Below are 24,238 nucleotides of genomic sequence, written 5' to 3'. Positions count from 1 at the left end.
AAAGCTCTTTCCACAGTTTGTCACAACTGGCTTTCCCTATTTATCACAACTTCATATATGCCGCAATTGGCCAACATAACAACTATGATTCTTAACTGGGAAATACAGCTGCCAATGCAAAAGGAGCAATAGAAGGAAAGAGAAAGGACTAAAGGCATTTACTACCTTTTTTTCAGATGATAAAGAAGTGACTGGATAACCCGAATTATAGCAAAAAGTAATCAAGGTTAGGTCTGCAGTTGTAGAGACTTTGACAAGGCTACTCAGAACAGCTGGTCACTCTGAACACTACACAAAGGCCCCTGGCCAATGTGACAAGTGGCTGCAGATATCCAGCCCATATCCTGGAACTGCATCTTCTTGGGAAGTGAGTTTTTTCTTATTATGAACACGCCCTTCCCAAGGGGCTACATGGGTCTTTTTCCTAATCAAACAAAGGCCTTGTATGGGTGAGTGAAGGTCTTGGACTTAGAAATCCAAGCTGGTAAGATGTAACTTAAATACAAAAAAGGCAAAGGCAAGCAGCAGGCTTTTCCCTTGTTTCTGACACCCCAGCAATTTTCTTACCGCTTTCATCTCTGAACCTATTTTGACTTGTAATTGGTATGTAATACCAATTGGACCTCACTTTGTAGTATTATTAAATACTTTGAAATTATGATTATAAGCCTTATTGCATGGGAGAAAATTACTAGGCCAAATATCTCACATGTTCTACAATTGCACTCTGTATATTTAGAGGTCTGAGTACACAAGTTAAGCCTGTAATTCATGTCACTCCCTAAAAATAAACCCTCAGAGAGTTTATCCTCCAGCCACAGTGATTGTGCACAAAAGGCAAAGGACAAGGTCTTAGAGCATCAACTCTGGGCTGCCTGACATCTGACTCAAGATGATAGGTTGAGGTATTTGCTCTTGCTGCCAAGCTCTTTCAATACTGCTACATGTTCTATCTGGATGCTTACCAAAAAAGAAGAATAATGTCTCTCTCGTGGCCAGGAGGTCTCACTTTACAGCTTTTCCTATTCTCTGCCAGAGAATTTGTGGAATCAGTACAAGGCTAGAAAAGTATCTAATTTTCCCTTAGAAGGTTTCTCACTACCTCAATGAAATCCTCTTTATAAAAGAGCAGAAAAGGATGGATAAAATATTTAAAATGTACTGGGCAACCCTTCCACAATCTCCTGCTAACACATAAATTTTTTAAAAATGTATTTTATTGATTTTGCTATTACAGTTGTCCAATCCCCCTCTTCATTCCCCTCCACCTTGCATACTCCCTCCCACCCACATTCCCCCTCTTTAGTTCATGTCTGTGTGCCACAAGTTCTTTAGCTTCTACATTTCCAATACTATTCTTGCCCTCTCCCTGTCTATTTTCTACCTACCGTCTATGCTACTTATTCTCTGTATCCTCTCCCCCCTTCTCCTCCTCCCACTCCCCAGCTGCTAACCTTCCATGTGATCTCCATTTCTATAGTTCTGTTCCTGTTCTAGTTGTTTGTTTAGTGTGTTTTTGTTTTAGGTGTGGTTGTTAATAACGGTGAGTTTGCTGTCTTTTTAATGTTCATATTTTTTATCTTCTTTTTCTTAGGTAAGTCCCTTTAACATTTCATATAATAAGGGCTTGGTGATGTGAACTCCTTGAACTTGACCTTATCTGAGAAGCACTTTATCTGTCCTTCTATTCTGAATGAAAGCTTTGCTGGATAGAGCAATCTTGGATGGAGGTCCTTGCCTTTCATGACTTGGAATACTTCTTTCCAGCCCCTTCTTGCCTATAAGGTGTCTTTTGAGAAATCAGCTGACAGTCTGATGGGAAGTCCTTTGTAGGTGACTGTCCCCTTATCTCTTGCTGCTTCTAGAATTCTCTCCTTCATTTTAATCATGGGTAATGTAATGATGATGTGCCTTGGTGTGTTCCTTCTTGGGTCCAACTTCACTGGGACTCTCTGAGCTTCCTGGACTTCCTGGAAGTCTATTTCCTTTGGCAGATTGGGGAAGTTCTCCTTTATTATTTGTTCAAATAAGTTTTCCACTTGTTGCTGTTCCTTTCCCCCTTCTGGTACTCCTATAATTCTGACGTTGGAACATTTAAAGATATCCTGGAGGTTCCTAAACCTCTCCTCATTTTTAAAAATTGTTTCTTCATTCTTTTGTTTGGTTGTTTCCTTCTTCCTTCTGATCCACTCCATTGATTTGAGTCAGTTTTCTTCCCGTCGCTATTGGTTCCCTGTGAATTTTCTTTCACTTCACTTATTGTAACCTTCACTTTTTCATCTAATGTGCAGCCAAAGTCAACCAATTCTGTGAGCATCCTGATCACCAGTGCTTTGAACTGTGCATCTGATAGGTTGGCTATATCTGGGTTGCTTAAAAGTATTGGCTTTGGGGCTTTGATCTGTTCTTCCATTTGGGCCATTTTTTTTTTTTTGGTCTGGTCGCACCTGTTATGTAGTGAGGAGCGGAGCCTTAGGTATTCACCAGGGTAGGGCAGCCCAGTTGCTGGGTTGTGACACTGTATGTGGGGGCGGGGTCAGAGAGGGAACAATGACACTTGCTCTGCTCTCTCTCAGGTTTCGGTCCCTTCTGTTGCTTCCCACAAGCAAATTGGGCCCTTCTGGTGCTGATTCCTAGGTGGATGGGCTTGTGTACATTCCAGGACCCTGTGGGTCTCTCCAATAAACTCTCCTGTGAGGCTGGGGTTCTCTCCCAGCACGCCAGCCCCCACAAGTGTTTTCAATCAGTGCTTTTAGGCTTTATTTCCTGGCACTGGGGCCCTGGGTTGTGAGGTCTGTCTCACTGCCCATTTTCATCTGGTTTATCTGCGTACAAACATGTGACGGCAGTCAGTCAACTGCCTTGTGCCCTCTGCTCATTTCCTCTCCGTGCCCAGGGTCTGCTAGCCCTGTACCGCCTGGGCTCTCGGGTCTGGCAACCACTGCCTTTTCCCTCCACGGCCCCTCTCTGCTGGCTGCCAACTCCATCCCTCTTACCAGTCTGGATGAATGGTTGTCAGACTTCCATACCATTCAATTTTCTGTCGGTTCTGGTTGTTTTTTTTTGTTTCTAAATTTTTATTGTCCTTAATTTTTGTCATGCGAGGAGGTACAGTGTGTCTACCTATGCCTCCATCTTAGCTGAAAGTCCCAAATGCCTAACACATAAATTTGATAGACTTCTTATACTTCTCAGTGGCTCCCTTTTGCATAAAGGTACAAAACAAGGACCTTCATGATTTATTTCCTGTCCACCTTTCTCAATTTCTTTCCCACTACTCTCCTGTATACATTGTGTTCCCAAGATATAACAAATGACTTACAGTTCCCTAAACAGTCTCTGTTATATACCTTCATGTGGTTCCCTTGGCTTGGAATGGCCTTTTATCAATGGTCTTCCTGGTGGACCTTCATTCTTCAAACATCACACTTGTGAAGCCTTCCCTGAGCCCCCCATGAATAGTCATTGCTTTTGTTTGGTGTTTCCATAGCACTTTCTAAACACATTATTACAGCACTTATTCCACTGAGCTACATATGCCTATCTCCAAAACTGCTGTGTCCCCTACAAGCAAGGGTGACATCTTCTTCATCTTGTCTCCAGTGTCTTATGCCATGTCGGACACACAGTTAGCAATCAAATGTTTGCTAAATAATTCAGAAGTAACAGTGTATGAGTTCATTCTGTTAAAAAAAATTATAAAGAGGACTAAATACATATCTTAAATATGCAAAGCAATGCCACTGAGCTACAAAAATTCCTGGTTTGTTTTTAAGGGCTAAATTTGTGTCTACACATCAGTATGAAAGAATCTCAAAGCCCTTTGCCACAGCCAAAAAAACAACATTTATAAAGTTATGCCTTAAGACCTTTCCTGGTAATACAGTTGTTGCAGATACATACTCTACAGAAAATATAAGCATACAAACTATGAAACCCAATTAGTTTTAGAAGAGATCTAATGAAAGTGTAGATTAGTAATACTGAACTTTATTCATATAAACCATAACAATTAAATGATATACCCAAGAAACTGAGCAAGTTTTGTCATTAATCGGGTCTATTTTTACACTCGTATTAAATTAAGCAATTTGGTCCTGCCCTAATAGCCTAACCAAAGTGAATAAAGAATAATGTTAACTTCTGAATGTACTAATATTGAAGTAAAATACCAAACCATGTCATTTTTACATATTCTGTATGATATAATGATAATGGAAATCTACTGGAGTACAAATCATTCCTTGATGTTAGGTTTTAATCTATTTTCTACCAATCTCTCACTTACTAAAGCTTAATTTTTACCAAAATAATTCACAAATTTCTATTTAATATGAAAGATAAATATACTTTTATTGTGTAATACTTGGTATGTACAAAAATTACATATTTACCATGGATGTGTATTTTTAATCAAAATACTAAAACAAACATTTGTGAATCTACCACCCATTATAGCCACTTTTCCAAAGTCTACGAAATTATTTACTTAAAATGAAAAAGAATATAATCATACAGAAAACAGTACTGTACCTAACTTCCTTTTTACCTGATACCCATGGTATATGAATCTCCATATGAATTATAAGAGGTCACAGATATTAAGATGTATCAGTAAAAAACTGTAGCAGATAATCAGATTAACCACAGTCACAAACTAGGTCTGTTACTTTTAAGTTCTTAGGCTCTTAAACGGGCTGAGGGTGCTTCAGTGAGGAAGTATGGGAAAGAATGGAAGTGGAAAGGAAAAATTGAAAGAAGGATCTTCTATTTTGTGGAGGGAGCTTAGGCTCTGAGTCTTATGAATTATATACTAACATATTGCTTTCTGACTGCGTTAAAAAAGTAAGTTTTGATTGTCCAATCTGACCAGAAGTAACCTTCAGAAAGGGTTTCAGCCCTTACTTCATCACATGGAAGGCACGCAGCATGATGGCAGGGGGCAGCGGGGAAAGGCATAAGGATTGGAAAAGAAACAAAAAATAAACATGTTAACATCCACAATATGTGGTCTAGATAAAAATTCCAAAATAGCCTATGACAAACTCCTGGTGGCAGAACTAATAAGCATTCAGAAGGGTTATTGATAATATATAAAATGTAAATATTAACATTTTAGATACTGGCAATAAAAACTTAAAAAATGTAAATTTAAAAAAGATAGATACCATGACAACAAAACTATAAGGGACCTTGGAATAAAGATATGTAAGGCCTCCATGGAGAAGATTTTAAAACATTATGAAAGATAAAAAAGATTTAAGTAAATGAAGAACCATACTATGTTCACAGATTAAAATATTAATGTTATAAAAATCTAAATGCTCCCACAGACTGACAAAACTGTGTATTTCTCATGTCTTCTCCAAAGAATTTTTTTAAAGATTTTATTTTTTTGTTTTCAGAGAGAGAGAAAGTGAGGGAGAAAGAGAGGGAGAGAAACATCGATGTGCAAGAAATACATGTATCAGTTGCTTCTCACATACCTCCAACCGGGGACCTGGCCCACAACCCAGGCTCATGCTCTGACTGGGAAGTGAACCAGCAACCTTTTGGTTCACAGGCCAGCACTCAATCCACTGAGCCACACCAGCTGGGGCTCCAAAGAATTTTTTTGATGGTAAGTGAGGAAGCATAGAAAGCCTTCACACATTGTCCAATACAGCCATTAGCAAAAAAAAGGTTCAAAATGAAGTTAATTCTATTTTACAATCAACATCTGGCTCTTTTTGTGTTCTCAATTTATTCACAACCCAGAGAGTCTGATGAATCTTAAATGGTACCCATAAGACCAAAAAATGCCATTATTATGGAACAGAGAAAGATATGAGAGTTTCCCTCTGGCTTGAAAAGCAAAGAAGAATGCAGACAGGAAGTAACTTTGAAGAGAGTTGTGTTCTATAAACAGAAAAATGGTGCAAAGCATGTCGAATTACGCAATGAGACAGCACTGGCAGAAGAATGAAAAAAGAAAAGTAAGAAAAATTTATTTAAAATCTGAAGCTAATAATACAACTAAAATCTCAGAGAGGAATTTCATTTTGGAAAAAACCTTATTTTAGACTGGCTGGCTTATATGGGACAGAGTAAAACAAAGAGGTTAGGAGAGTGGTCTGAGAACCTGGCAACGTAAAATGAGAGCTCTGTACCAAGAAAGTAACTCACCAGTGGAGAGTGAGAATGGAGGCAGGCGCCCAATTAGGAGATCATGAAACCCAAGCAAAACATAATGAGGTTGCACAGGAAAGAGAATGAACGAGAACTATATTATGGAGGTGAAATCAACAGAATTTGCTAAATAATTGGATGTGCTGGCAAGAAGGAGTATACTCATTAACATTTCTGTTTTCCTCCTGTCTGTATGGCAAGGTCAGGGATTAAGGAAAGCCAATAACCTTAGCTGCATCTAGAAAAAACAGTATGTCTGCAAAGTATCTGTCCTTCAGATGAGTTTTCTTTTCTAACACAGAAAAAGTGGATTTATAAAAGTATCCTATTTTACTCTCTTGAATAAATAATGTTACACATGGCTTAAATACCTTGTTTCAGAAAATGCAAATTTACATTACTACTGTGAGAAAAAAATTTAAAAATTCACAGAAGAAATTAATGTTGTCTAGAGAATGACAATAATATCACTGTAAAACAAGTTATGAACATGTGATACCCATTTACCTCAACCATGCAATTTAAAAATAAATTATAACAGGCCTCATACAAATTCTAGAATACAACTACAATATAAATAGAGAACAAGTGTTTACCAAGTGCCTATTCGAAAATATGATACACAGGTTATCTCATTTAATCTTTACAATTCTATATAGTTGACCCTAATACAGTCAGTCCTGCATTGTATTGCTAAAGGCAAGTCTAAGAAAGATCAAGGCTTGCTTAGGTTTCATAGCTGGTAAGAGTGTAGAGCCAGGACCTGAATCCATGTTTTTTTTTTTCATTCTAAAGCCCACAATCTCAACTACTAAACATACTGTCTATAACTGAAATCATATCGCAGCTTTTTGGTTGAGACTTCAAAAATTACAATGACAAAAATTATAAATTAATGATGGCAATTTAACACTTCCTTGAAAAACAGAAACTACAAATAAGCATAACACTTCTAGATGCTGTTGGCCTGAAGAGCTTGCACACTAATGGAAATTTGCACCAGTGACATGTCAAGTGTCTGTGTATAACCGCCACTCTGTCTTACTCTGAGTTACAGTAGCAGGTGTATACAAAACATGCCAGAAAAAGAGTGGTGACCTAAAGTTACTGTATTTGCCATGTATAATGTGCTCCTGTGTATAATGCATACCCACATTTTTATGCACATCACACACAGGATTATTATACCCATTATTATACCCATGGTATATAATCATTATACCCATGTATAATGAGCATCCTCTTTTTCCCTCAAAAGTTTGGGCAAAAATGTGTGCATTGTACATGGCAAGATACAGTAACTTCCAGTGCTTGGAGCATCACTGAATGGCATTTATGAGTCATAGGCATCTAACATGTATTATAGATAAAATGTGCTGCCCTCTACTGATTTCAGCACCTCCCATTTAACACTGAACAGTCGCATAAGAAAAAAATTATTATTAGAGAACTAATTCAAATCTTCATTTCACTTTATGATAAGATAAATACAATAAATAATTATTATTTAAGCCAGGAGCAAACTTTTGGTGTATAAGACCAAATACAGAAATATATCCAATAATGATTATTCACTAATTAGAATGGTTAAGGAACTACCAGTACAGAAAATGACAAAAGACGAATTAGCAAATACAGGGTGGTTACATCTTATGCAAGGGATTTATGTCTTAAAACACAATTCAAACCCTACCTTTTCCAAACCTTTTTTCCTATAGGAATAAATGTAAAGGGAGGTTGAAGAACATCACAAGTATCATACTATATTTCTTTTTTAAGGATAGTCTAGCACAATAAATGACTAATGAAATATGATTTTAGGAATGCTTTAAAAGCACAATATATTTGAAGTAAGGTGTTTGTATCATTATCACTTACTTCCCAAATATCAAAAATATTTCCTATTTTAACAAAATGATAGCTTGGCTTACAAGTGCATTAGAGTGGTTGTGATTTTAGAGCCAGGAGCCAGAGGATCCTAAATTTAACAGTAAAAGTAAAAATAACAGCAAAATAATCACCAAAACCACTTGCAGACGTTCCCATGCATGTAAACAATAGTAGAGGTCACAGGATATTGACAACAATGCTCAGTACTTCTGGTTACCAGCTAAAGTGGTACCACCTACGACAAACATGGTTAATAACTCCTAGGCCTGTGAACTCTGAAACTAAGTCATTCTTGATGAGATTGTTTTAATTTGAGGGATTTACATTATTAAAAAATTTTAGCATAAAGTGCTCATTTGCCCTGTTTAAAACCCACAAAACTTCACTTACTTAAAATTAGCTGAACTGAAACATACTCTATTTTTAACAGCCTTTTTTTCTGGTAGAAAACATTACCTTTTTATTTTTTGTTTCAACAGCTTTATTAAATTATAATATACATACCACAATAGTCCCCTTTTATAAGTGTAAAAGCAATAAATTTTAGTAAAAGTACAGAGCTGTGCAACCATCACCTTAATTCAGTGTTAGAATCATATGATGTGATTTTCAAACTGTTACTAACTTCACCTACCAAAGTAACTAAGAAACTCATTACAACTAATAACTCAGAAGCTTTTTGGCTCCACTATTTTTTAAAAAGAAAATAGATATGATTGACTTTAATGAACATATGATGTAAAAAACTGCTAAGACTACTTAAACATATTAAAAGAATCATGCTGAGGAAGATTTAAACTGTCCTATAATCTTGTTCACACGTTAACTCGGCAAACTAATATAGACAGTACCAGTGTACCATTAAGTAGAGTTTATATTTGGAATTCCAATAAGTGAAATAAGTTTGGTTGCAGCTCTACCACTGTCAATAGAACCTGACACATGTGTCTTCCAAAACTAAGATGCTTTGAAAGGAAGCGTAAAAGCAGCTGTGAATACTTAGGGCAAATACCCACCTGCAAAAAAGCTCAGCATTGGCAATATTTCCAAGTAAAATGTGAATTGATATCAACCCCTCAAAAAAACTTTTACATTTTCTTAAGTTATTACTTAGTTTGATAAATACACATACATTTTAGTATAATATATAGTAAAATATCTCATGATACCTTTATAATCAAGATAAAAAATGTGAAAGTAAAATCAGTCTAATTTATAGATGGTTGAACAACAAAGTGTTTTAATAATTCATGGTGAAACTAGCGTAATATTGTTGTCAACTATAATGGAAAATTAAAATTAAAAAAATAATAATCATCCTTACTGACCTAAGGTCGCTCAAAAGTGTCATGATGCAGATCTCTGATTCTGGTGCCATCCACTTCAAGATGTGATGTTATAATATAATAAGAAATATATATTTATCAGCTTTCCGACACAGAGCTCCTAAAACCCTTGGAATTTCCTGAGTGATGAGGGTGGCAGGAGCATCTTTCATTATTTATAATAAGCCCCTTTTAAACATGCCTGAGTTTATGCTAATTAGGTGACTCCTGGAGGAAGGGAAGTGGCTGCCAAGGGAGCCTACCATATGATTAGAGGATTGGAACTTCAGCTCCATCCCTGACTCCAGAGGGGCGAGTGGGGCTGCAGATTAATCATAAATGGCTGTGATTTAATCAATCATGCCTACGTAGTGAAGCCTCCCTAAGAATAATAAACTACAGGGGCAGAAAGCTTCCAGGCTGGTGAACACAGCCAGGTGCTGGGAAGGTGGTGTGTCTGGAGAGGGCATAAAAGCGCTTTGTCCACTCCCCAACCTTGCCTATCCCGTACAAACAAAATTTGTTACCTACACTCAAAATACACAGACATGTAAACAACTCAAAATACAGCTACTGTCAATATTTTATGTTTAGAAAAAATGTGGGAAAACTTAACACTCCTTAAGTATTTGGCTTTTTTTCCCTAGAAAACAATAATTCTCAATAAAAAGACTCAAATTATTTTTAACAAAAATGATGTAATATAATTTTGTCTTATTTCATTCTTTGGAGCATTTACAGAAGTTGAGGAAGCAATTTTAATCATTTTTCCTTGGAAGACTTCACTTAAGTCTCCTCAAAGTTCTTTGCTCATTAAAAATAAGAAACAAAGACAATGGTATATAATAACATATGTACTGACTACTTACATCAAAATCTAGCCTGTGCCCTGGCCTGTGTGGCTCAGTTGGTTGGAGTGTCGTCGCATAAACCAAAAAAGGTTGCAGGTTCAACTCTCAGTCAGGGACATGCCTGGGTTCCATGTTGGGTGCCCAGTAGGGGCATGTGCAAGAGGCAACTGATAGATGTTGCTCTCTCACATCGATGTTTCTCTCCCTCTCTCCCTCCCTCCCTTCCTCTTTCTCTTAAAAAATAAAATAAAATAAAATAATCTAGCCTGCAACTAAAATGAGGTCCAAGAAATATAATTACTTAAAATACTTTAAATGTGTGCCATGAATTACACGCATGTTTCTGAGGTGGTGTGTCTATGTCCTATTTTTATATTATTTTACATTTTTCCCTCCATCTGGCACTTCAACTGAAATTTTCTCATTTAGAATATAATTTTAAAATAATGTCACAACCCTACCTACTATAAATACTGGAATTTATATCTTAAAGCATTAAGTTCATGTGAAAAATAAAACTGAAAAAAAAACAGTGATAGAACTTTTTACTCTTTGCCATTTCATAAAAAAATATGTAGCCATACTAATACACTGAAACAACGGATTAAAAGAATATTTTTAAAGCATGTATTTAATAAAAACCATGTAAAATATTCATCTTACCAATATCATTAGCAAGAGAACTAGGATCGGATGCCCCCAGGGTAGCTTCAAACTCCTCTTGGAGACGGTATGCTCTTTGCAGCAGAGCTTCAAGTTTATGGATAAATTCAGTACTAATAATATCCTACAAAGAGACAGAAAGTGCACACAGAAAATATTATATTCTAGTGTTAAACTTCAAACATTTTCCACTTTTACATAAGTGAGAGATATAAAAACACTCCTGCTGGGTGCAGAGAGTACTGTGATAGATAGAAGTCAGGAGGCCTGGGTTCTGGCAGTGACTTTGGCTGAATTACCTCATTTCTCAAGGAGTCAGTTTCTGTATCTGTGAAACTGAGCTGGACTAGATCGGGGATTCTTAAAGTAAGGTCCCTGCAGCAGAAGCATCAACATTATCTGGGAACTTCTTAGAAATGCAAATTCTCAGGACCTACCTCAGTCCCAATGAATGAAAAACCCGAGGGTGGGGTCCTTGAATCTGTATTTTCGCAAGCCTTTCAGATGATTCTGATGCATGCCCAAATTTGAGTCACTAGTTAGATGATCAGTAAGTACCAATGAAGTTCTAACTCTGCGTGATTTTTGTGACTATAATGAAACTTAATTAAACCCAAAGTGCAAAACAGACCTTAAAAATTCCTTCAAAAATCATATCTGCTTAATTCTATACATACCTACAAAATCAGAAAATTCAACAGAAAGAGCCCAATAAGAAACAGTTCCAAATAATCCCAGGGGAGAAAATAAACAGTTCTTTTAAATCCCGTAGAAAGCAAGTACACTGAATCAACATTAAAATAGTTTGATTTCTCCAACAAGGAATACCACTCTCAAGAAAATCACCCTTACATCCACACTTTCTTCAGCAATGGCATCTCCTGCGCCCAGTTTAATGGAACTACAGGCTTCATCTTCAGCCTGTCTATTTCGAAAGGTTAGAGCTTGTTCCCATCGACGCAATGCCTCTTCAAACAATTCCATACCTAAAAATTAAGAACGGAACAATTGTAAATAAGCAAAACAAATGCCAAAATAAAATCATTTGGCATCTGAAATGTTTTCCATACAGTTATCATCAACAGCAAACACAGTCTGACTATAGTTTTGGTACTAAAGAATAATTTTATGTTCATGTCATTTCACAGTAGAATCCCTAATTCCCCAATGTATTCCAGGCCTATAGTTCTAGTTAACCAAAAATCAGAGAGAAATTATTAATGTTTTTATTTTGCTTTAAATGTAACTCAAATATATATAATGTGTGGAATTTTTCTAAAACAGTATCATGAACTCATCAAAAATGCAACAATAATAGCTATTTTTATAGTCACACTACTACCTTTCAAAATAACATCCTAAGTTAAAAAGAAAAGTAATGAGTAAATAAAACAAACTAGTTAATATGAAGCTATGAGGTTTATAAAGGTTCCCAGAGGAAAGAGTAAAGCTAAGAGGGAGTAAAGTAGCGTAAGAAGTCTACAATAGAGTCTCTTCTACCTTTTCCCCACGAACAGGTATCTAAAACAAGTAAGATACCAACTTGCTGATCTGGATGAACAAACCGCTGGGCCAGAGTTAAAAGCTACAAGATTATAAGGAAGAACTCACAAAGGCAGAGCTCGAGTAGGAATTTCATGTTCCTGACAATATGGGAAAATGGGTGAGTATGTGCCTCTTTTTCTCCAAATTAAAAAAAAACAGCTTACTAAAAGTATTTCAAAACTTTAATTTTTTTAAGACATATAAAAGAAAAAGATCTTTAAAAGTTGTTTAAGAATCCAGGAAAGTCACTGTCAAGATGTTTTTAAGATATGATGGTTAAAAGAATACATCGCCTCTAAAAATCATTTCAATTACCTGGAGGAGAACCTAAAACTCTAAAAATATAAAATGTTCTTTAAATGCAATTTGGGCTTTTGCTTCTTTGTAGCAAAGAATCACCACCTAGATCTTCCTTCTAAGAAATTTAAGCACTTAAAAGACAATTATTGTACACCACTCTCTCCTCTCACTTCTCCGAATTGTACAATTCTAATTCCTTCAGCCTTTCTTCACTCCATGCACTCTCTATCCATCTGATTATTTTGGATAAATGTAAGGAAAAATTATCTAACAGCAGAGTTGTCTCTCGGGTAGCACTAGCTCTTACCCCACAGAGGAACAGGGCCCAAACAATCATATTATCATTAGTTTTCTAACAGAATTCAAGCATATTGGGTTGGCCAAAAAGTTCATTTGGTTTTTTTCTGTAAGATGGCTCTAGTAGCACCTAGTTGTCTTTAACTTCATTTGAAATAATTTTGTTCGATTACATTGTGACATCTGTCATCTCAGCGTTCATTTGAAAAAACTTAGCAAAATTTATAAATCTTTGTGTAGCCATTTAATATTGAAAATGTAAGAAAATACACAACAGTTTTGGCATATTATTCTTTACTATTTCGAGAAAAGTAAAAATGCAACTGAAACGCAAAAAACAAAAGAATTTGTGCAGTGTATGGAGAAGGTGCTGTAACTGACTGAACATGTCAAGAGGGATTTGTGAAGTTTCTGGCTGGAGATTTCTCCCTGCACAATGCTCCACAGTTGGGTAGATAAGTTGAAGTTGATAATAATTAAATTGAGACATTAATTGAGAACATTCAATGTTACCACATGGGAGATAGCAGACAAACTAAAAATATCCAAAATCAACAAAGTTATTGGTGAAAATGAAAAAAATGTGTCTTTTATTTTATGGAGAAAACTAAACGAACTTTTTGGCCATCCTAGTATGTCACCAATCTTTTATGTCATTAGTCTTGTAAGAAGAATCAAAACAATGGTGGGTGCCCAGTGATCCATAAGCTCTTACCAACCCTGATTCTATCATACTCTAACTCCTAGCAGCTTCTCTAGTTTTGCTCCATTTCTCGTTAATGTTCCAACAAGCTGTGAGGCAGGTTTCCTAGACATAGTTAAGAGTTATCTAGAAGCATATGAGCTTAACTCTCTGAAGACCTTTGGAAAAGTTTGCAAAGGAACTACTCTTATACCTTTCCCCACAGGCAGGAGTACCTGCTGTGATACTACTGGAGATGAAAAGTATTCAGCTATTCTAGATTTTGGGAATGCATCCAAAGGCACACAGTCCTTCTGTGAAGTCATCATCCCCTTTACTGCTCATTGGCCAAGGCTGCATCAAGGTTTTTTGGTGTAGTTTTTTAATTAGTATGCATTTCCAATAAATGAAATACAGCCTGAAACAGAATAGAGAAGAACAGTGATACCCATTTGAAAAAGTACTTGATCTGACTCGGTGTTATTCTCTGGTTTTCTTTCTGAACTTGAGATTTTCTAGACATGCTCATGGTCACCGCAAGAGAAATACCAACATGTAAAACAAAGGCCTTCTTTCCATTTAAAATTTTCTCTGGAAATAAGAATACGAATCATAGCTAGTGGGTTCTGGCAGATTCATTAGATAAGAGTTAACAGACCAGGTTGAGTGTAATGGTCACCCAAAGGTATCAGGTCTTAGTGTCCGAAACTTGTACATACTATCTTATAAGGAAAAGGGGTCTTGCAGATGTGATGAAATTAAGATTCTTAACATGGGGAGATTCTCCTAGATCACCTTGTGGGCCCTAAATTCAACCACTTATAAGAGAGAGGCAGAGGGAGATTTGATATACAGAGGTGGTAAAATGAAGACAAAGGCAGAAACTGAAATCAGGAGGCCACCAGAAGCTGGAAGGTGCAAGAAACAGATTGTGTCCTACCCTCCATAGGAAACATGGCCTTGATGACACCTTGATGTCACCCAGTGATAAAGGTTTCAGACTTCTCTCCTCCGGAACTCTGAGAGAATAAATTTCTGCTTTAACATACCAAGTGTAAATTTCATACAGCACCCTCAGGAAACTAAGAAAATAGGTTGGGTTATGTACACAAGACTCAACAGAACATTTTAAAACTATAGTTGTTTCCCTTAGAACAATTCATAGTTCTTGAGTTTTACATTAAATGTTGAGTATAATATCTTAAAACTTGATTATGTTATTCCTACCCATCAAGTATAAGTTCTCAGGAGTAGTCACAGGAATATTAACGAGTTTAATATCATCTTCATCTGCTTTGTCCCAGGAATTAGAATTGCCATAAGCACAGCTATGACAAGAATTGACACTCTGGACCTAAAATTAAGATGGGAAAAGTTACTTCAAAATCTCTTTTTTAATAGTATTTTGTGACCTTTTATATTTATAAAGTATTTATATATGCCCTATCCCTGGTAAAAGAACCCATGTAATTTCTACCTGAAGACCCTAAAAATTTCAAGCCTTTATTTGCTCAAAAATACACAAGTAGAACAATATTTTGAACATAAATCAGTTACTTCCATCAGAAATCAAGCAATTTTTTAGTTTACTATTTTATTATTTACTTATACATTTTATTCACATCTACTTTGATTTGAGGTAACTAGTGTGAACCTAAAAATTAAAGGCTGAAGTGACAGACAACAAGCATTTATTTGAGGTCCATAAGAACAGCTATTTAGGCAGCACTGACTCAGGCAGAAATACCAATAGTGTTCTGAGTAGGAAAGGAAGGCAAGGGACCAATTACTCAATGAGGAAGGCATTTCTGTAAGTGCAGATAAGCTAACCTAGTGATGCTAATTCAGTCTGGCATTCATCAGGCTGCTACTCATATCTGATTTCTTGTTATCTCTGCAACCAGTTATTTGGGGTGCAATGCTGCTTTAGGCATAGTACAAAGGTTATTTCGACCCAGTTTAACATGCCAAAGGTTTGAGGTATAATATGACTTACAAGGCAGTTCTGGGATGGCAGCTCTGACTCCATTTAAAGTGGCTCCATTTGTATTATTTTTTACTCTAGCTTATTTTCTTTTCAGGATTTATTGCAATGTTCATTCTCTACTATGTGAAACATTAAAAATCCTCTGTCATCTTCCCTTCTCTAGCAATCATTTTAGTTGCTTCTGCGCAGAAACTCCCAATCTCTACTGCCAGTTCTGTCCTCTTTTCAGAAATCTAAACCCACATCTCCATCTGCCATTTGGTGACTCCACTTGGCTCTTCTGCTGGCATCTCAAACAAATTATATTAAAAAAGTACAACAAGCCCTGGCTGGTGTGGCTCAGTGGATTGCGCACCAGCCTGCGAACCATAGGGTTGCTGGTTCAGTTTCCAGCCAGGGTACATGCCTGAGTTACAGGCCAGGTCCCTGGTGTGGGGTGCGCAAGAGGCAGCCACACACTGATGCTTGTCTTCTACTCTCTCTCCCTCCCTTCCCCTCTGCCTAAAAATAAATTTTAAAAAATCTTTTAAAAAACATACAATAGGGGGGCTGGGATGGGAGAAATTGACAAAAAAAAAACAAACACTGTACTTAAAAAATAACTAAATAAATTCTAAAAAAAAGAAAAAAAACGTACAACAAAAACTCTTCTTCCTCCCATTCACTAGTAGTACATACTTCAATCCCCGTAATTTCTCAAAATAGAAAACAAGAAGTGACCTTTAATTTCTCTTCCCACACCTCTCAGATCCAATTACCAAATTCTGTAGACCCTCTCTCTCCACTCCTGTTGTCATGACCCTCCTTTAAGCATCATCAAAAGGCACAAATCTGCCCTGGCTGGTGTGACTCAGTGGATGAAGCACTGGCCTGTGAACTAAAGGTTGCTGGTTCGATTCCTGATCAGGGCATGTGCCTGGGTTGCAGACCAGGTCCCCACTTGCCTTAAAAAAAAAACCCTACAGATCAATGTCTACCTTGTGCATTGATGTTTCTCTCCCTCTCTTTCACCCTGCCCCCTTCTAAAAATAAATAAAGGTTTTTGGGTGTTTTTTTTTAAAGGCACAAATCAGTTCACAGACCTGGCAATGGACCTACGAGGCCAGCTGAGGCAAGTATAGCAAAGTGATTCTAAAGACTTGTTACTCACAATGTTATCATGAAACTCACTTTCTCTAGCTCCTTCTCAAGAACAGCTGCAACTTTCAGTTGAGAAAATTTAAAACAGAAGCACTTCTCTAACATAAAAGAAGTCCAAATTATAGAATGGCCATATACTTCATTATCCTGCTCAATTTCACAGAGGAACTGAAAGTCTGCAAGCCTTTGATAGCTGTTCCTGACACAGAAGAGCCTTTAAAAATTACTGTATTTTTCGGCACTTAAGAATGGGGCAACTATATATTTCAACAAAGTATAGAAGGTACATAACAAAATATGATGTTCTATAAATTTTTTTAATGTTTTAATCCTTACCTGAGGACATTTTTTCATTGCTGTTTTTTAAAGGGAGAGAGGAAGGAACAGACAGAAACATCGATGTGAGGGAGAAGCATCAATTGGTTGCCTTTCGCACGTGCCTGGACTGGGGATTGTATGCGCCCAGATCTAAGGATATGACCTGCAACCTAGGTATGTGCCCTGACCAGGAATCGAACCCACAGCCCTTCAATTGGATGCCACTCCAACCAACTGAGCCACACAGGCCAGGGCTCTGTAAACTACTGTTTTTTCCACTAACTTTTATTAGATACATTTATAATATAAAATAATAGATGACCTAGGTAGAAAGCATTAAACTAAATAATGAGTCTCAGAGAAAAAGTAAACTACCGCTGCTCTTACACCTTCCTGGGCCCAGTCCCATTCAGTCCAGGAAACCTCTGTTCACAGCTTCTGGAATATATGCACCCCCTCTCACTTCCCTTTGCCATACCTACTGCTTTCAAGATGAAGTTTTATTTCTACACTAAATATATCTTAGACATGTATCAACTACTTTTTAAAATGAACATACATGTTGGTAAAGGCATGCACTCCCTGGATAGGAAACTGTCAGTGTTTGTCTCAAGGAGGGGAATTAAATGCCCCATGAACACATCTTTCGCTGTACATTTCTTGCTTCTTTATTTAGTAGCAAGTGTATGTACTACCTATTTTTAAAAATAATTTTTTAATTATATTAGATTTAAATAGTAACTTCATTCCTCACTTATCAATCAATACTCCAATTAATGCTCCAAAGACAGAAGTGAGGAACTCCATACTTGGCTTCAGCAAGCCAAACATTTTTTCCTAAGCAGGCTCATCGAGTGAATTTTGTGAACTAGTACGAAGTCTGGATGCATCTTCCAGCTTTTTGCAGAACATTTAGCTCCAAAGCAACGTTTCCATATCACCACCATTGTCAGAGGGCCCCATGGAACCACATCACTTATTCAAAAACCCTGGAAGCAAACTGACTGAATATTTAGCTAAATGATCATTTTACTTCCTCAACCAGATTTCTTAAGGTTTTTTACCTTATTAAGAGCCATCTATAATTTATAACATTTAAACCAATAGATAACAGTAGGTATATAAATGGATTTAAAAGTATAATAAAATTTTTTCTTTACTTACAGAGGCCAAACTCTGTGCAGAACCTGAGTATTTACTGAAAAGTTCTCCATTAACATAGTTACAAGACTGAGATCCTTTGTCTTTGACAGAACTTAAAGATAAAGTCAAATTCTGTCTACTACTGGAACAACTTGAACCTATCAAACAAACATATAAATATCACAAGCATCAACAGATCCAATGACAAATTTCAAAATTATGTTATATTCCTTCAGAAACCTAATTTTAAAACATTTCATTCAATTGTGTAAATTATTAAACATATATCATTAAAATCTACTTCTCTATACAATGTTTTTAATACTGCTAAAATGTGCTTCTGAAATGAAGAATAAAATATTCATCTAATTAATCGGTGTGGTATCAATGGTCTATTGTAATCAGTATAAAAATACTGATAACTATGAATATTTAAACTATAAATTTAACTATATAGGCACTTCCTTTCCTGAATTATATATAAACCTTACCCATATTGCATTATATTTTAATTATTTTTTTATACTTCTGTCCCTCTTAACTATCTTTCATTCATCTAGGGCAGACATTATGTCTCAGTTTATCTTAATGCAGCAGCTAAGACATTCTTCAATTCAAATGCTGGCATTTATTAGTTATATGAACTTGAACAAGTTACTTACCTTTTCCATATCTCAATTTTCTTTATGTATAAGATGGGAATAATAACATAAATTATAGTCATAGGACTATAGGATTGTTATAAAGGTCAAATAACATAGTGACTATATAGCATTTAGCACTGCACCTAAGATCTAATAAAATTTTAGTAGGGGTTGTCATTATTGTAATGTTCACTGTATTTGGTACAAAATAGTCACTCATTAATTACTTCCTGTGCAAAGGAATCACAAAAACATAAGATACACTAAATCATAAAATGAGAAATCCAGCATTCTCAAGAAATAAATTTTGCCCTGGCTAGCGTAGCTCAGTGGATTGAGTGTGGGCCTACGAACCAAAGGACTGAGGTTCGATTCCCAGTGAAGGCGCATGCCTGGATTGCAGGCCAATTCCCAGCAGGGGGCGCATGAGAGGCAACCATACATTGATATTTCTCTCCCTCTGTCCTTCCCTTCCCCTCTAAAGATAAATAAATAAAATCTTTAAAAAAAATAAATTTTATTTATTTTTTTAGATTTTATGTATTTATTTCTAGAGAGAGGGGAAAGGAGGGGGAGACATATTAATCAGTGGCCTCCCATATGCCCCCAACCAGGAACCTGGGCTACAACCCAGGCATGTGGCCTGATGGAGAATCAAACTGCCGACCTTTTGGTTCACAGGCTGGTGCTCAATTCAGTGAGCCATACCAGCCAGGGCAAGAAATTAATTTTATTAAAACAATTTAGCAATATGTATTATATTGCTAACAAAAACTACATATCCTTTAAATGTATAGTATTTCTAGAACTTTAAATACTAAGAAAATAGGCAAGTATATGCAAAGCGAGAAGAACACCCTAAAAGGAACAATAGGGAACTGGTTAAGTAAATTAGATTTAGACAAATTTAACACTAAGTACATATTAAAAGTGATAGTACGTATGTCAATTACTTTTGATAAAACTAAAAATTAATAAATAAAAATGAAAATTATAACACAGAGATATATTGACTTGGAAAGACATTCTTAATTGTTACAAGAGGTATGATCAGAACTTTACCTAAAATATATAAACCATTTTCTTGCATATAATACAATAGTCCTCCTACCCCCCACCACCTTATCTGTCAGGAATGCATTCCAAGATACCAAGTAGATTCCTAAAACCACAAATAGTACTGAACCCTACATACCTTGTTTTTTCACATATATATATACACACACACATATACACACACACATTGAATACTTCATAGTTTCTCTTTGGCATACCCAAATCGTCAGCATCATTACTCTTGTACTTTGGGGGCCATTATTAAGTAAATTAAAGGCTACTTCAACACAAGATCTGTGATACCATGACAGTCAATGTGATAACTGAGATGGCTACCAAGTGATTAATGGGTGGGCAGTGTATACAGTGTGCATATGCTGGACCATGGGATGATTCACATCCCAGGCCAGACGAATTAGGACAGCATGAGATTTTATCACGATATTCAGACTGATGCATAATGTTAACCTTATGTCTATTTCTAGAACCTTCCATTTAATGTTTTCTAAGGCTGACCGCAGGTAACTAAAATTGCAGAAAGCAAAACCATGGTTACAGGAGACTACTGCATAAAATGTTGCATCTCAAATGATGTTTAAATGGAAACATAAATGGCTAAAGAAACACCAAAGTATTATCAGTAGTTATTTCTAGAGCAGCAAAGTCTCCAGTGATTTTAATTTTTTCTGTATGCTTATCTGCATTTTCTAATTTTTCTAAAATTTATCTGCATCACTTGTGAATTAAATATTAAGAAAGGAAAATTTGGACTATTGAAATCACTGCATTCCAATTATGATTTACCTATAAAATTTCCTTTCTAGACCTCATTCAGCTATTTCTACATACCTTTATCTGATGCTGCTCTTTTAGTGTATTCAAGTACGAGGTGCTCTGGTTCCCATGGTAATATTTTTCCCTTCTTTTTTCCACGTCTTCTTTTAAAGTGATGGGCCAGAAAAATTACAGATACGGTAGTCACTGCAGTTACCACAAACAACTTTTTAGCTACCGGCGAAAATCTGATCTGGAAAAGATACAGTTAGAGTGAAAAAAATCTTTTATTTGTTCACTTAAAGACATAAGAACAAAAATTATTCTTAAGTTTTCTAAACACTACCCAGGTAATATTATTTTATTCATTCAGTGCAACTGCTCAATCTGAATTTTAGAATCAACCCTCTGCCCCCAAAATGGGCAATGCAATAATTTATTACCCACTGCTCTGAAGTTCTTAGGTAAATAATATTACCCAAGAAGTTAAAGAAGAGTATAAAATGATTCAATCCCATTAATATTTGTTGAACTAATGATTAATTCATGCAACTAAATCACCTGTTTGAATCAGAGGAAGATTATTAATTAATGGAATGATTAAATAAGACCTCAATGAATCATTTTTTTAACTATCTGGAAATTTGGACAAATATACCTTAACTCAATTTCTACAATAAATACCACTTGAAGAAGCCGTTCTACTTGTGAATTAATCAACAAATACTCAGCATCTTACAATGTACCAGAACTATACTATGAATATTAAAATAAACTCTAATTGGACTAATTATATTCCATACGCATGCAGGGAATGCCTTCCACTGATCAGGAAGCACTGGGAATACAGAAGATACAGATCTTGTTTGTCTCAAGCAATATGCTAACTGATCGCAGAGGACAGATATATTCATGAGTAACCACAGTACAGGGTGAAAGTACAGTAATGTAAGTATATACTAAGCACTAACACCAGAACAACAGGTAATTAACTCTGTCTTAGGGGACTGACACTATTAATCACCTAATATGCAGAATTCTAAAATAAAGTTGTAGGCTTATGGATGTGGAAAGCTGTAAAGAGTGTTTTTTCCAACTTTACACCAACAAAGAAGCCAGACAAATGGCAAGTTCTCAATTCTTCTAGAATCCATCAGAATGCTGCTGTCAGAGGGTAATCAACGGACCCCCAAACTAAGGACACATGGGTACTTGGAGAGAGAGGGATAAGACGTGCACACTCGTACCCAACAACAAGACACAGCAGAAGACCAGTAAGAATTGTTCAGCTAGCATGGTGGGAAAACTGGTGGAGACGGAGGTGCACTGGTAAGAGAGGGCGGAGCACGCCTCTGTTGGGGGTGGGAAGGAGGTGTGCTGCAAATGTAGGGTGATCCTTACTGTTTGCAGCCTTATCTTCAGGAATCCCACCAGGCGCTCACAGAAAAGAAGACAAGAGTCCTAAAAAAGTCTCCCTAATGGTGCAGAACTGGGGAAGGGAAATAGCAGCGTCTGTGGAGGGGCACGTACATTGCATCAGGACCCTTCTCCTCTATCACCACAAAGGTTGTTCCTTTTGTTAAGACCCAAACTGTGAGATTCAGTGTTACCTTTAGAAGTAAATTTATACCATTAAATGCTTATACTAAGAAAAAAAGAAAGGTATCAAATCTGTAATCTGAGTTTTCACCTTAAGAAACTAAGAAAAGAGCAAGTCCAACATAAACCAAGAAGACGTTAGGTAATAAAAACTAAACAAAAATCAATTAAGTGGAAAACCAAATCAATAAAATCATGAGCTATTTTCTTTTAATCAACAAAACTTCTAGCCAGTCACCTCAATAAATTCAAATTTTTTAAAAAGCTCTGGCTGGGTAGTTCAGTTGGTTAGTGTTGTCCCGATGCACCAAAGCTGAGGGTTCGATCCCTGGCCAGGACACATACAAGAATTGACCAATGAGTGCATAAATGAGACAGCAAATTGATGTCCCCCCCTCCTCCCCCTTCCTTTCCCTCTAAGATCAATAAATAAAATTTTAAAAAAGGAAAAAAGAGAAAGCAAGAAAAGACATTAACAAAAGCAGAAATGAAAGAAAGAGGGGTCATCACTGCAGACCTCACAGATATAAAGAGGACAAAAAAGGATTATTATGAACAACTCTATTCCCATAAATTTAACAATACAGATGAAATAGTTCAGATCCTTTGATAGGGAAAGATCCCTATCAAAATTTACTCAGAAAGAGATAACAATTATTACATATTAAAGAAGTTGACTATGTAGTTAAAACCTTCTAACAAAGAAAACCATAGGTCAAATTCTACCAAATATTTAAGGAAGAAATATCAATTCCATTGAAGGAGGGAATACTTCCCAATCATTTTACAAGGCCAGCATGACATTACAAAAAAAATATAGACTACATGATGATAACTGTTGAGGCTGAATGTCAGGTACACAGGGGTTCATTACACTATTTTGTTTTGTACGTACTTAAAATTTTAGAATATAAAATTTTTTAATGAAAAATAATTAATAGAAACTTTCAAACTCTAATGTAACAGTAGAATAAAAACATTTATTTGTTAACATTTAAAATATATGATAATCTATGTAGAAAGATCCTATGGAACTCACGGAAAGGTACTAGAGTAGTGAGCTTAATAAAGCTGTAGGATACAGGATCAGTATGTAAAATTGTATTTTCGTAAACTAGTGACAAATAACCAGAAATTAAAATTTTATTTTTTTAAGATTTTATTTACTTTTAGAGAGAGGAGAAGAGAGGGAGCTAGAGAGGGAGACATCAACGTGTGAGAGATACATCAATTGGTTGCCTCTCCCACACCCCCAACTGGGGACCTTGCCTGTAACCCAGGCATGAGTCCTGACTGGGAGTCGAACTGGCGTCCTTTCAGTTGGCAAGCTGGCACTCAATCCACTGAGCCACACCAGCCAGGGCCAGAAATTAAAATTTAAAAAATTTATAATAGTATTACAAATTATGAAACAGTTAAGGATAAATCTGACAAAATGTGAAGGACATGTACCCTGAAAACTAACAAATAATATTGAGGGAAAAGAAATAAAGCGTAAACAAATGGAAAGCTGTAACATTTACAGGTAGAAAGATTCAATAAAGATGTCAATTGTCCTCAAACTGAACTATAGCTTCAATGTAATACTAATAGCAAAGCTAGCAAGTTTTGTTTTGATTTTAGTAGAAACTAATAGCAGATTCTAAAAGTCCTACAGATATAAAAAGGATCTAGAATAGTCAAAACACTTTTTTTTTTTTTAAGATTTTATTTATTTATCTTTAGAGGGGAAGGGACAGAGAGAGGGATAGTCTTTTCCGAGTAAAAGAAAAACAAAGTTGGAAGACTAACATTACCTTATTTCAACACTTACTATAAAACTACAATAACCTCTGGCTGGTGTGGCTCAGTAGATT

At 36.1% G+C, this 24,238-nt stretch overlaps 1 protein-coding gene across 3 annotated transcripts in view; it reads right to left on the bottom strand.

Annotated features, from left to right (window-relative positions):
• The window catches only part of MIGA1 (mitoguardin 1), a 75,838-nt gene that overhangs the window by 42,100 nt on the left and 9,500 nt on the right, over positions 1 to 24,238 (bottom strand). For all 3 annotated transcript variants that reach the window (XM_037148125.2, XM_053655517.1, XM_037148126.2), the window contains 5 exons: positions 20,859 to 21,036; positions 18,331 to 18,467; positions 14,949 to 15,075; positions 11,750 to 11,883; positions 10,898 to 11,021 (listed from right to left, as the gene is read on the bottom strand). In XM_037148125.2, the coding sequence (XP_037004020.1) occupies positions 10,898 to 11,021; positions 11,750 to 11,883; positions 14,949 to 15,075; positions 18,331 to 18,467; positions 20,859 to 21,036 (700 nt within the window). The remainder of the gene's footprint in view (positions 1 to 10,897; positions 11,022 to 11,749; positions 11,884 to 14,948; positions 15,076 to 18,330; positions 18,468 to 20,858; positions 21,037 to 24,238) is intronic.

This window comes from Artibeus jamaicensis, unplaced genomic scaffold, assembly GCF_021234435.1.
Source record: "Artibeus jamaicensis isolate MK-2021 breed Jamaican fruit bat unplaced genomic scaffold, CSHL_Jam_final scaffold_1019, whole genome shotgun sequence".
Classification (NCBI taxonomy): Eukaryota; Metazoa; Chordata; class Mammalia; order Chiroptera; family Phyllostomidae; genus Artibeus; species Artibeus jamaicensis.
Note: the sequence above shows the minus strand (reverse complement) of the source record. Positions and strands in the feature narration are given on the sequence as shown.